The sequence below is a fragment of the Dendropsophus ebraccatus genome, chromosome 15 (genome assembly GCF_027789765.1).
Source record: "Dendropsophus ebraccatus isolate aDenEbr1 chromosome 15, aDenEbr1.pat, whole genome shotgun sequence".
Taxonomy (NCBI): Eukaryota; Metazoa; Chordata; class Amphibia; order Anura; family Hylidae; genus Dendropsophus; species Dendropsophus ebraccatus.
In genome coordinates this window covers 23,236,020-23,250,864 of record NC_091468.1, presented here as the reverse complement: position 1 = coordinate 23,250,864, position 14,845 = coordinate 23,236,020, and the positions used below count along the sequence as shown (strand labels likewise).

The following is a 14,845-nucleotide window of genomic DNA, read 5'->3' as shown; positions in this document are numbered from 1 at the left end:
ACAGCGGCTGACGGCGGCCTAGAAAGTGTAAGGCAGGAGATGTTAATATGACTGGAGCCAAGCGGATTCTGCTCACAGCTCTGAGATTCTTTATAGAGATGGTAAAAATAAAGTTTATTCAATGTGACATCCAGGGGTGCACCTAGACTTTCAGCTGCTTGAGGCAAGCTGTGAAATGGTGCCCCCCACCCCTGACACAGGTATATGACTGGTGGGGGCTTTGGCTCTCATCCTCTGGTATTCATTTTCAAGTTCGCACATTATAGAAATCTGTTCTGTATAAGTTTAAGGAATTTGTAAAAATCCTTCATCACCCCAAAATGTAGACAGACCCCAGACAAGAGCCCCTAACTATATACAGACCCTGCCGGAACAGATACAGATCAAAAACACCCTAAACAAAACCAGGGCCTTTTAATAAATTCAGAGCCAGACCTCTTAAATAAATATAGATGTAGGCCAGACCATATGTCCTAAATGTTTACAGACTCCAAAATTTCAGAAAAAATAGGACCCTAGACCCAACTTTCCAAAAAATTATATAGACCCAAGATCAGGTCCTCTATCAATAGACATTCCAGACCAGGCCCCAAAACCAATATAGAGCCCATGACCAAGTCCAGTAAATAAATACAGAAAGCCACTGCTCCACCACTGGCAGCAGCATTCTCCTCACTTCTTCACCACTGGAAGCAGCATTCTCCCCTCCTCTTCACCACTAGCAGCAGCATTCTTCCCATCTCTTCACCTCTGGCTGCAGCATTCTCTTCACCTCTTCACCTCTGGCAGCAGCATTCTCCCCACCTCTTCACCACTGGCAGCAGCATTCTCCCCATCTCTTCACCTCTGGCAGCAGCATTCTCCCCACCTCTTCACCACTGGCAGCAGCATTCTCCCCATCTCTTCACCTCTGGCTGCAGCATTCTCTTCACCTCTGGCAGCAGCATTCTCCCCACCTCTTCACCACTGGCAGCAGCATTCTCCCCATCTCTTCACCTCTGGCTGCAGCATTCTCCCCACCTCTTCACCACTGGTAGCAGCATTCTCCCCATCTCTTCACCTCTGGCTGCAGCATTCTCCCCACCTCTTCACCACTGGCAGCAGAATTCTCCCTACCTCTTCACCTCTGGCTGCAGCATTCTCTTCACCTCTGGCAGCAGCATTCTCCCCACCTCTTCAACACTGGCAGCAGCATTCTCCCCACCTCTTCACCACTGGCAGCAGAAGTATTGCCCTCTTCCCCCTGTCCCCAACTGACAGTAGCATTCCCATCTTCCCCCTCTCCTCTACTGGCAGCATTGCCCACCTCTGCTCCACTGGAAGTAGCATTCTCCACCTAACCACCCTGTCTCCTAATAGCATCTGAATTCTACCCCTTCTACATCCCCTTTCTTCCCCCACCATAAATAATGTAATATTTAGAACAACCATCAATAGGGCCCAAATTAAGAATTTTTCAATTGGTCTAGATATTGTGCTTAACAGTGCAGTTAAAATCCTTTTTTGAACTTACTTCCCTCTTAAGTTTTCTAATATTCATACAAGTATAAAGCAGTGTAGACAGCAGCATTCTCCCCACCTCTTCACCACTGGCAGCAGCATTCTCCTCACCTCTTCACCACGTGCAGCAGCATTCTCCCCACCTCTTCACCACTGGCAGCAGCATTCTCTCCACATCCTTTCCACTGGCAGCAGCATTCTCCCTACCTCTTCACCACTGGCAGCAGCATTCTCCCTACCTCTTCACCACTGGCAGCAGCATTCTCCCTACCTCTTCACCACTGGCAGCAGAATTCTCCCTACCTCTTCACCACTGGCAGCAGCATTCTCCCTACCTCTTCACCACTGGTAGCAGTATTCTCCCTACCTCTTCACCCCTGGCCGCAGCATTCTCCCCACATATTTACCCCTGGCAGCAGCATTCTCTCCACATCCTTACCACTAACAGCAGCATTCTCCCTACCTCTACACCACTGGCAGCAGCATTCTCCCTACCTCTTCACCACTGGCAGCAGTATTCTCCCTATCTCTTCACCCCTGGCCGCAGCATTCTCCCCACATATTTACCCCTGGCAGCAGCATTCTCTCCACATCTTCACCACTGGAAGCATCATTCTCCACATCTTCACTATTTTCACTATTGGCAGATGCATTATCTCCACCTCTTCACCACTGGCAACAACATTCTCCCCACCTCTTTACCACTGTCAGCAGCATTCTCCCCACCTCTTCATCACTGGCAACAACATTCTCCCCACCTCTTTACCACTGTCAGCAGCATTCTCCCCACCTCTTCATCACTGGCAGCAGCATTCTCCCCACCCATTCATTACTGGCAAATGCATTCTCCCCACCTCTTCACCACTGGCAGCAGCATTCTTCCCACCTTTTCATCACTGGCAGCAGCATTCTCCCCACCTCTTCACCACTGGCAGCAGCATTCTCCCCACCTCTTCATCACTGGCAGCAGCATTCTCTCCACCTCTTCATCACTGGCAGCGGCATTCTTCCTACCTTTTCACCACTGGCAGCAGCATTCTCCCCACCTCTTCACCACTGGCAGCAGCATTCTCGCCACCTCTTCATCACTGGCAGCAGCATTCTCTCCACCTCTTCATCACTGGCAGCGGCATTCTTCCTACCTTTTCACCACTGGCAGCAGCATTCTCCCCACCTCTTCACCACTGGCAGCAGCATTCTCGCCACCTCTTCATCACTGGCAGCGGCATTCTTCCTACCTTTTCACCACTGGCAGCAGCATTCTCCCCACCTCTTCATCACTGGCAGCAGCATTCTCTCCACCTCTTCATCACTGGCAGCAGCATTCTCCCCACCTCTTCACCACTGGCAGCAGCATTCTTCCCACTTCTTCACCACTGGCATCAGCATTCAATCCCTAAACATCCACTCCCGCTGGAAGCAGCATTCTTCACCCCACACCCTTTCACCATTGCTCCCCTTTTCCACTGTCCCCAGTGGCAGAAGTATTGCCCTCTTCCCCCCTGTCCCCCACTGACAGTAGCATTCCCATCTTCCCCCTCTCCTCCACTGGCAGCATTGCTCCACTGGAAGTAGCATTCTCCACCTAACCACCCTGTCTCCTAATAGCATCTGCATTCTACCCCTTCTACATCCCCTTTCTTCCCCCACCATAAATAATGTAATATTTAAAACAAGCATCAATAGAATTTAAAATTTTTCAATTGCTCTAGATATTGAGCTTAACAGTGCAGTTTAAATCCTTATTTGAACTTACTTCCCTCTTAAATTTTCTAATATTCATACAAGTATAAAGCAGTGTAGACATGGCGGTATAAGAGATGCCACACTGAATTACTGTCTAGCTAAGCGTCCCTTCCCTGACACATTGCGTGTGCGCTGACTCCCCTTCCTACCTTCTGCTCCGTGCCATCTCTATAATGTCATTCTTAGAATTTCCCGGCAATGTGCTCTCTGTTCTGCTAAAAATGCTGCACAAGGTGGTGACCTGCAGCTCATCAATGGTTGAGGGATGACACCACATCTGTCAGCAGAGTCTACATTCATTATACTACAAGTCTCAGCATACCCTGCATGTCTTTACTTATCCATTGTAGAAAAATCATAATTTTAAAGGGGGTTTCTACGTGCATTAGATTCTATACAATGCCTTCCCTTCTGTACCCTCCAATATATACTGTATTATACATTATATACTGTATTATACATGTATTATAACATGAAATTTACACAGGATGGTTTATTGGTTAATTTCTTGTATCCCTGGTGGTCTGGAGCAATAAAGAGGGTTGATATATTTATTATCTGTAATGGCTTATTTACTCATATATTATATCCCTGGTGGTCCAAGGTGACAAAACTAAAAAGGATACAAAAAAAATGTTTAGTATCCCTGGCAGTCTAGGGTGATAGAGTGTTTTAATTAGAGATGAGCAAATTTACAGTAAACTCAGGTTCATGAACTCCCCAGTGCTTAGCATTTGACTCCCACCGCCTGGAGAAGATAGATGCAACCCGAGGACTAAAAAGGCAGCCAGAGGCTGAGGGAGTCAAATGCTGAGTGTTCGGGAGTTTACGGACCCAAATTTACTTTAAGTTTTCTTATCACTAGTTTTAATCTCCTTTATCCATCTTGGATTATTTCTAGTATCCCTGGTGGCCTTGGGTGATTTGGGGTATGATATCCTTTATCCATCATGATTTATTTATAGTATTTTTGTGGGTCTAGGTTGATAAAGGGGGTTGATATCCTTTAGCCATCCTGGTTTATTTCTAGTATCCCTGGTGGTCTAGATTAATATAGGGTCTGATATCCTTTATCCTTCCTGGAATTTTTATTGTATCCCTGGTGGTCTAGAGTGATGTAGGGATTTGATATCCTTTATCCATTCTAGTTCAATTTCAAGGAGGAACTTTGATGGCCTTTATTCATAGTATTTTTTTTTCTGAAGTATTCCCGGTTGTCTTTAGTGATGTGGAAAGGGTGTGGCTATCCTCTATCTATAATGAATTTCTAGTATCCTTGGTGATCTACAGCAGATAATATCTTCGATGGTGATGGCGATTTTGTGATATAGAATATTACATAATAATTTATTATAATGTGGTATACATAGTTTAGGATGGTGACATGGTTAGACCTGGTGTATACAGTATGCCCATGCAGAGCTTTAGAGCACTTGTTTTCTCAGGACACCCCATTTCTCTTTGTCCTACTGGGATGAGCATTAAAGGGGTAGTTCACCAAAAATGGTTTCTTTCAAATCAACTGGTGCCAAAAAAGCAAGAGATTTGTAATTTATTTTTTTATTTTTTGTCTGGAGAGCAGGAGAGGTTTTTATATGGGGATTTGCTACTGCTCTGGACAGTTCCTGACATGGACAGAGGTGGCAGCAGAGAGCACTGTGTCAGACTGGAGAAAATACACCACATCCTGCAGGACATACAGGAGCTGATAAGTACTAAAAGACTTAGGATTTTTTAATAGAAGTAAATTACCATTCTCTGGTAGTTTTTAGCAACGGTTGATTTAAAAAAACAAAAACATTTTGGGGGTGAACTATCACTTTAAGTAGGATCCAAGAACTTCCTCATCTGTTTCTGTAACTCCCATAGATGTGAATGGACACAGCCTGTGTGAATCCTGTTCTCTCAACTAGTGGCTACCACCGCGGGACATCTATCATACATTGTAAATAGGAAAAGCCCTTTAAAGGGATTATCCAGCGCTACAAAAACATCGCCACTTTTCCCCCTACTGTTGTCTCCAGTTCAGGTGCGGTTTGCAATTAAGCTCCATTTACTTCAATGGAAATGAGTTTCAAAACCGCACCCAAACTGGAGACAACAGTAGGGGGAAAGTGGCCATGTTTTTGTAGTGCTGGATAACCCCTTTAAATGGGTTACTTCATCAACAGAGAGAATAGCGACGAACTGCTTCATCTTATGACTGTTAGGAGGTTCTGCAGCATCTGCGTCTTTCTTAACAACCATAGTCACCTTCATAGGAACATTGCAGGGAGCAGTGACCCAGTTTCCGTCATGGAGATTGCCCTCGAGTCCTAAGGTTTCAGCTCTTACAGCACAGACTCTATTCTAACCACATGTCCTGGTAATAATACCATTTATAGACACAATGTAAGAGCCGCGCCATGCGGCCGTTGTATCCTGCTGTGTGGCTTACACATAGTACCGACACCTTCCCTGTGCTCAGCAGCTTCATTCATATACATTAGCATGGCTGGTTACACTGGCCGCATCAATAAGTAGACACCGCGCCAATGATCTCATGTCAGGTATAATGATCTGTGTACGTCCGGGACGTGGCTACCAGGCAGGGGTAACGGCCATTTAGACAAACAAAGGTTTGTGATTGCAGTTCTGTAATATACTCACTTTATTATTATTATTTTTTTAACGTTTTCAACGTTATACATACAGCCAAACTGCGGTCCACGTCCCCTCGTGCTGCTATACCAAACACAGAAAGTCCCAGTGCTTTGTGCGCTCACACAAGGAAAGACACTGCATGTGTGAACTCAGCCTTACCTGGAGACAATGCTCTTTGTTACGCAACAATTCAGTCAGTATAATGTCACTGTGTGGTTACAGAGGTTTTGGTGCTGCGTGAAAGGAGAGCTGACCATACAATGCAAGCACCCCCTGGATTCTCAGCTACCGAATGTGGATGCACAGTAGTTGTACACATGCACAGTGAAGAGAGACACCTAGTGGCCATATGTATAAGTCGGATTTAAAGGGAAACTTTTACCTGCTGATAAGTCTCCATAGTACACAGGGCGCTGAGGATGAAGGTAAGTTTCTTAGCTTTATCTTAGTTGTCATACAGTATGTGTGCATTTTGTTATTTAATCCCCGGGCTACTATGGCGGTTTGGTGCACTGGGGGCGGCCATCACAACCCCTTTTTGATTTTTTTAAAAAAAATTCATGACATTGCCTCTTTAAAGTCTTATTTATTAAATTTGTTCCTATAGTGATGTCACAATAGCAATAGCATTGTATCAATGATGTCACAGCACCAGTGTGTCACATTGTATGGGTGATATCACAACACCAGTGTGTCACATTGTATGGGTGATATCACAACACCAGTGTGTTATATTGTATGCGTGATGTCACAATATCAGTGTGTTACATTGTATGGGTGATGTCACAATACCAGTGTGTTATATTGTATGGGTGATGTCACAATATCAGTGTGTTACATTGTATGGGTAATGTCACAATACCAGTGTGTTATATTGTATGGGTGATGTCACAATACTAGTGTGTTACATTATATCAATGATGTCACAATACCAGTGTTACATTGTATGGTTGATGTCACAATATCAGTGTGTTACATTGTATGGGTGATGTCACAATACCAGTGTGTTATATTGTATGGGTGATGTCACAATACTAGTGTGTTACATTATATCAATGATGTCACAATACCAGTGTTACATTGTATGGTTGATGTCACAATACCAGTGTGTTATATTGTATGGGTGATGTCACAATACCAGTGTGTTATATTGTATCAATGATGTCACAATACCAGCGTGTTATATTGTATGGGTGATGTCACAATACCAGCGTGTTATATTGTATGGGTGATGCGAGAATACTATTGTGTTTCATTGTATCCATAATGCCACAATACAAGTTTTAAATAGGACAGAGAGAGATGGAGGACTCTGGAAGATGAGGGATAGAAGCTGAGCTCTGTCATGTATTGGTTTATGATTTAGAGCAGTGCTTCTCAAACTTTTTCTAGTGGAGCCTCACCCAACAGACCAAGGCAATGCCTGGGCCTCACCAGACTGACCAAGACGATGCCTGGGCCTCACTATCGGTGGTAAAAGTCCATTTAAAAGCTGAAAATAATGCTAGGGCTACCATTCACCTGTCTCCAAAGCTCTATATACTAATAAAGCAAGTACAAAATAAATGAATAATGTTGTTAAAATGGAGATTTTTGCAAACAGCAAAAGGACTGTGCAGATCATAGTTACTTTTGTGAAAACTAACTCCCCTGCTGGGCCTCTCCAACATCTAGGGGGCGCGTTTGAGAAGCACTGATTTAGAGCATCAGAAAAAGAAGTAAAAAGCAGAGTAAGTTCAGGCAGGACTCCTAAAAATATCAGAAAGAGTCACAGAGGACTGTGAATTAGCTGTGTGGGTGGAGTAAGCTGTCAATCACTGTGTAGAGCAGATTAAAACTGTCAATCATTGTATATGGGTGGATTAAGCTGTCAATCATTATATATGGGTGGAGTAAGCTGTCAATCATTATATGTGGGTGGAGTAAGCTGTCAATCACTATATGTGGGTAGAGTAAGCTGTCAATTACTGTATGTGGGTAGAGTAAGCTGTCAATCATTATATGTGGGTGGGGTAAGCTGTCAATCACTATATGTGGGTGGAGTAAGTTGTCAGTGACTATATGTGAGTGGAGTAAGTGGTCAGACACTATGGGGGACATTTATGAAAGATATGCCCAAGGCATATGCCAGGGAGAAGGTGCATATTCGCCCCTTTTCCCTGGCGTACGCCTCCGTACGCCCCACTCGCCCGATCGGCGGGCTGGGGAAGCTTCAGGGGCATAACAAAGCAGGGAGGAGGCGTAACCTCCTTCCGCGACTCATCTATCATGATCTACGTCTGCTCGCAGGCATAAATCATGATCCAAATCTACACCTGCTGGAAGATTAAGTATGCCGGGTGCAGGTTCGGGCACCCGGCCGGCTGGATTCGCCTCCTAGTGAATCCTTTTGGGGAAAAGAGGACAGGGCCTAAAATAAGACCGGCGTACTTGTTCGCCGGTCTTCATAAATCCCCCCCTATATGTGATTGGAGTAAACTGTGAATAACTATATGTGGGTGGAGTATGCTGTCAGTCCCTATATGTGGGTGGATTATGCTGTCAGCCACTACATGTGGGTGGAGTACGCTGTCAGTCCCTATATGTGGGTGGATTATGTTATCAGTCCCTATATGTGGGTGGATTATGCTGTCAGTCACTACATGTGGGTAGAGTAAGCTGTCAGTCACTATATGTAGGCGGAGTAAGGTGTCAGTCACTATATGTGGGTGGAGTAAGGTGTCAGTCACTATATGTGGGTGGAGTAAGGTGTCAGTCACTATATGTAGGCGGAGTAAGGTGTCAGTCACTATATGTGGGTGGAGTAAGGAGTCAGTCACTATATGTGGGTGGAGTATGCTATCAGTCTCTATATGTGGGAGGGGAGAGCAGGACTCCACTCTTGATTTACTCTTCTTTTATTCATAAATCCCTCAGTAAATCCTATAACGCTGTATATATGAGAGCGCTCATCTCCTCTCCTTCTGTCATCTGCAGCTACTAGAGAGGGCAGAATAATCATCTGCAGGTTCACTCTAAGTATCATCTGTGATAGCAATCTGCCAGCAGGGTCACATACATCACTGTGCATTGTCCCACCAATATCAGGTGCATGGCTCTGTCAGTGTGTCTGCAGCTCAGGATCAGTCACATCAGACTGTTACATTGTATAAGTCTGTGCTCCGTCCGTCTTGTGTCCGGTCTAGGTTGTATGGGATTAATATTGCGCTGCGTTTTATTACACTGCTCAGGGTTAATAATATAAGATATGACTGTATTGCATTGTATCACACATCTCAGATTTTATGAATAACAGGATAGCAATGTGTTACATGGTATCAGTGCTGTAATAACAGGGTAACAGTGTGTTACATGGTATCAGTGCTGTAGTAACAAGGTAACAGTGTGTTACATGGTATCAGTGCTGTAGTAAAAGGGTAACAGTGTGTTACATGGTATCAGTGCTGTAGTAACAGGGTGACAGTGTGTTACATGGTATCAGTGCTATAGTAACAGGGTAACAGTGTGTTACATTGTATCAGTGCTATAGTAACAGGGTGACAGTGTGTTACATGGTATCAGTGCTATAGTAACAGGGTAACAGTGTGTTACATTGTATCAGTGCTATAGTAACAGGGTAACAGTGTGTTACATTGTATCAGTGCTATAGTAACAGGGTAACAGTGTGTCCCGTCTTCGGGGTGCTGTCCCGCGGTCCCGGTATGGCACCCAGTGTCCCGCATTATATGTGGCCCCAGCGAAAAAAACAATAAACCAGTAACTCACCTGTCCGCCGGTCCCAGCAGCTCCTCTCCCGGCAGAGCGCGCACTCCCGTCATCCTCCGGGGCGGGCAGCGGTGTATACAGACACTGACTGTGCCGGAAGTGACTTGCAGCCTCTATCATGAATCACTTCCGGCACAGTCAGTGTCTGTATACCCAGCTGCCCGCCCCGGAGGATGACGGGAGTGCGCACTCTGCCGGGAGAGGAGCTGCTGGGACCGGCGGACAGGTGAGTTACTGGTTTATTGTTTTTTTCGCTGGGGCCACACAAATGGGAGGATTGGCTACTATGTGGGGCACTATATGGGGGCATTGGCTACTATGTGGGGCACTATATGGGGATTGGCTACTATGTGGGCACTATTGGGGGGATTGGCTACTATGTGGGGCACTATTGGGGGGATTGGCTACTATGTGGGGCACTATATGGTGGGATTGGCTACTATGTGGGCACTATATGGGGGCATTGGCTACTATGTGGGCACTATATTAGGGGGATTGGATACTATGTGGGCGCTATATGGGGCATTGGCTACTATGTGGGGCACTCTATGGAGGGATTGGTTACTATGTGGGGCACTATATGGGGATTGGCTACTATGTGGGGCACTATATGGGGATTGGCTACTATGTGGGGCACTATATGGGGATTGGCTACTATGTGGGGCACTATATGGGGGGATTGGCTACTAAGTGGGGCACTATATGGGGGCATAGGCTACTATGTGGGGTACTATATGGGGGCATAGGATACTATGTGGGGCACTATATGGGGGATTGGATACTATGTGGGGCACTATATGGGGGGCATTGGCTACTATGTGGGGAATATTTTGGGGCATTGGCTACTATGTGGGGCACTATATGGGGGCATTGGCTACTATGTAGGGCACTATATGGGGGATTGGATACTATGTGGGGCACTATATGGGGCACTATATGGGGGCATTGGCTACTATGTGGGGCACTATATGAGGGCATTGGCTACTATGTGGGGCATATACGGGGCATTGGCTACTATGTGGGCACTCTATGGGGCATTGGCTACTATGGGGGCACTCTATGGAGGGATTGACTACTATGTGGGGCACTATATGAGGATTGGCTACTATGTGGGGCACTATATGGGGATTGGCTACTATGTGGGGCACTATATGGGGGGATTGGCTACTATGTGGGGCACTATATGGGGGCATAGGCTACTATGTGGGGCACTATATGGGGGCATAGGATACAATGTGGGGCACTATATGGGGGATTGGATACTATGTGGGGGATTGGATACTATGTGGGGCACTATATGGGGGCATTGGCTACTATGTGGGGCATATTTGGGGGCATTGGCCACTCTGTGGGCACTATATGGGGGCATTGGCTACTATGTGGGGCATATATGGGGGCATTGGCTACTATGTGGGGCACTATATAAGGCCATTGGCTACTATGTGGGGCACTTTATGGGGGCATTGGCTACTATGTGGGGCATATATGGGGCATTGGCTACTATGTGGGCACTATATGGGGGCATTGGCTACTATGTGGGGCACTATATGGGGGGATTGGCTACTATGTGGGCACTATTGGGGGATTGGCTACTATGTGGGGCACTATATGGGGGGGATTGGGTACTATGTGGGGCACTATATGGGGGATTGGCTACTATGTGGGGCATATATGTGGGCATTGGCTACTATGTGGGCACTATATTAGGGGGATTTGATACTATGTGGGCACTATATGGGGCATTGGCTACTATGTGGGCACTCTATGGGGATTGGCTACTAAGTGGGGCACTATATGGGGGCACTGGCTACTATGAGGGGCACTATATGGGGGGATTGGATACTATGTGGGGCACTATATAGGGGCATAGGCTACTATGTGGGGCACTATATGGGGCATTGGATACTATGTGGGGCACTATGTGGGGGATTGGATACAATGTGGGGCATTTTGGGGGGGATTGGATACTGTATAGGGCACTATTCAGTCAGCAGCATGTGGTGGCTGTAGGGGAGTGGCTATGGAGGGTTGCTATGGGGGCGTGGCTATGGAGGGTCGCTATGGGGGCGTAGCTATGGGGACCGCTGCGCACATGTCCCCCTTTGCTCTTTGCAAAAGTTGGGAGGTATGGTAACAGGGTAACAGTGTGTTACATGGTATCAGTGCTATAGTAACAGGGTAACAGTGTGTTACATGGTGTCAGTGCTATAGTAACAAGGTAACAGTGTGTTACATGGTATCAGTGCTGTAGTAACAGGGTAACAGTGTGTTACATGGTGTCAGTGCTGTAGTAACAGGGTAACAGTGTGTTACATGGTATCAGTGGTATCAGTGCTATAGTAACAGGGTAACAGTGTGTTACATGGTATCAGTGCTATAGTAACAAGGTAACAGTGTGTTACATGGTATCAGTGCTATAGTAACAGGGTAACAGTGTGTTACATGGTATCAGTGCTATAGTAACAGGGTAACAGTGTGTTACATGGTATCTGTTACGTTATATCAGTGTGTTAAACTCTATTAGATGTATTAGCTTGTTTCCCATGGTATCAGTGATAGTAAAGTACAGTATCAGTATGTTATACAATTACAGTACCAGTGTGTTATATTACATTGGTATATTAGATTTTATTGTAAAACCAGGACATGAATCTGTTATAGTGTGTCAATGATATAAGAGTGTCCATGTGCTACACTGTATATAGCCATATTCATATTCTACACTGTATCAGGTATATCAGTGTTATATTGTATCACTCACATAGCTGTATCCATATACTACAATGTGTCAGTTATATCAGTGTGTTACATTGTATCAATGATATACAGTACAATTGGTACCTTTCCATGTGCTACATTGTAGAAGTTCTATGTGTGTTACATTTTATCAGTGATATAACAGTAGTCATTGGTGTGTTACATTGTATCTGTTATATCATTATGATACATTCTATCAGTTTGTTACATTGTATCAGGTCTGTCAGTGTGTTACATTGTATCAGTGTGTTATAATGTATCATGTCTGTCAGTGTGTTACATTGTATCAGTGTGTTACATTGTATCAGGTCTGTCAGTGTGTTACATTGTATCAGTGTGGTACATTGCATCAGATCTGTCAGTGTGTTACATTGTATCAGTGTTTTACATTGTATCAGTAGTGAGTATACACCCACACAGTATCAGTATATTACAAAGTTTCAGTATTGAGTATATAGTGTACAGTATCATTGTGTTACATTGTATTAGTCTGTTACATCGTATCAGTATTGAGTACTGTGTATATCCACAGTATCAGTGTGTTATATTGTATCAGTATTGAGTGTATACTGTATCAGGGTACATTGTATTAGTGTTACATTGTATCAGTATTGAGTATATACTGTATCAGGGTACATTGTATTAGTGTTACATGGTATCAGTATTGAGTATATACTGTATCAGGGTACATTGTATTAGTGTTACATGGTATCAGTATTGAGTATATACTGTATCAGGGTACATTGTATTAGTGTTACATTGTATCAGTATTGAGTATATACTGTATCAGGCTACATTGTATTAGTGTTACATGGTATGAGTATTGAGTATATACACTGTACCTGTGTTACATTGCATCAGTATTTAGTATGTACTGTAGCTGTTACATGGTATGAGTATTGGGTATATACAGTAATCTAGTTACATGGTATGAGTATTTAGTATATACTGTACCTGTGTTACATGGCATGGTATGAGTATTGGGTATATACAGTAATATAGTTACATTGTATAGAGTATATAATGTATCAGTATATATCAGTATATATCAGTAACACCTGTGTAACAATTCTATTCTCTCTGCCGGGAATAACAATTCACATAGAAAGAAACTTTGCAGTGAACAGGTGGTGGTGAGGAGGAGTAGAGCACATGGAAGGCTCCACTCACCCCCAGCCCCATTACCCACCAGGACATAAGAAATAAGGCACTTACCCAGCCCTGGTACAAAAGTATTGAGGAAGAGGCAGATGACAGCCACAGGGAAAGGCATATAGGGGATTGCAGCTCTGAGGGGTCCTTTCTTCTCTCTCACTTGTACCACCACCCCACTGGCTGCCCCCTTCTCTATTGTGTCCCCTTCCTTGATATCCATGCTGCCCCTCAGCTGTGCAGACTCTGTCAGGAGAGATGGGAGTCCTGGAAGTTGTGGAGGGTTGTGGGGTCAGATGGCGGCGGAGTAGAGGGAAGACTGTGCCCGCTCCTCTCCTTCCTCCTCCTCTGCTGCCTGTTATCCCTCCTCCTCCTCCCTCATCCCTGCTCCCAGAACACTGCTGCCTCCAGAGCTGCGCACATCAACTACTACTACTACTACTACCCCTAATATCACTGGTGTATAATACATTACCTGGAGCCACCACATCTGCAGACTGTCATCTCTACCTGCCTGTAGTCTGCTGCTCCCTGGTATCTGCCATTATAGACAGGAGAGAGGACAACTACAATGTTCTACCATGGGATCTGTGATCTCATGTCCCTGCTCTATGGTCACAGCCTGATGTCACCCACTACATTCGTCACTGAATATATATATATATATATATATATATATATATATATATATATATCTATATATATATATATATATATATATATATATATATATATAGAAAGTGATTCACTCTGAGGAAAATACAGTACTGCCTGGTTACAAATCAGTGGCAACAAAGTCAGTTCTATCTATCTATCTATCTATCTATCTATCTATCTATCTATCTCCTATCTATCTATCTATCTATCTATCTCCTATCTATCTATCGATCTCCTATCTATCTATCTATCTATCTATCTATCATCTATCTATCTATCTATCTATCTATCTATCTTTTATGTATCTTTCTATCTATCTATCTATCTCCTATCTATTATGTATCATCTATCTATCTATCTATCTATCTATAACTTAACTTGTTGTGCTGTGCTGCACATTATGTTTGAATAAACACTGTTTCTTTAACACGAATTGGAGTGCTGTGGGCGATCCTTTTGAATATTGTGAGAAGTCTTGGTCCTACCGTGTTCCGTGTTTCCCCAGAAAATAAGACAGTGTCTTTTATTAGTTTTTGCTCCCAAAGATGCGCTTTGTCTTATTTTCAGGGGATGTCTTATTTTTCCATGAAAAATTCACACTTATTGTTGAACAAAAAAAATGAAC

At 44.3% G+C, this 14,845-nt stretch overlaps 1 protein-coding gene across 1 annotated transcript in view; it reads right to left on the bottom strand.

Moving 5' to 3' along the window:
* STUM (stum, mechanosensory transduction mediator homolog) overlaps positions 1–13,914 on the bottom strand; it is a 51,195-nt gene extending 37,281 nt beyond the window's left edge. Inside the window, exon 1 of the mRNA XM_069954768.1 lies at positions 13,627–13,914. Within this exon, the coding sequence (XP_069810869.1) occupies positions 13,627–13,786 (160 nt within the window). The 5' untranslated portion in view covers positions 13,787–13,914. The remainder of the gene's footprint in view (positions 1–13,626) is intronic.
* Positions 13,915–14,845: the final 931 nt, after the last annotated feature.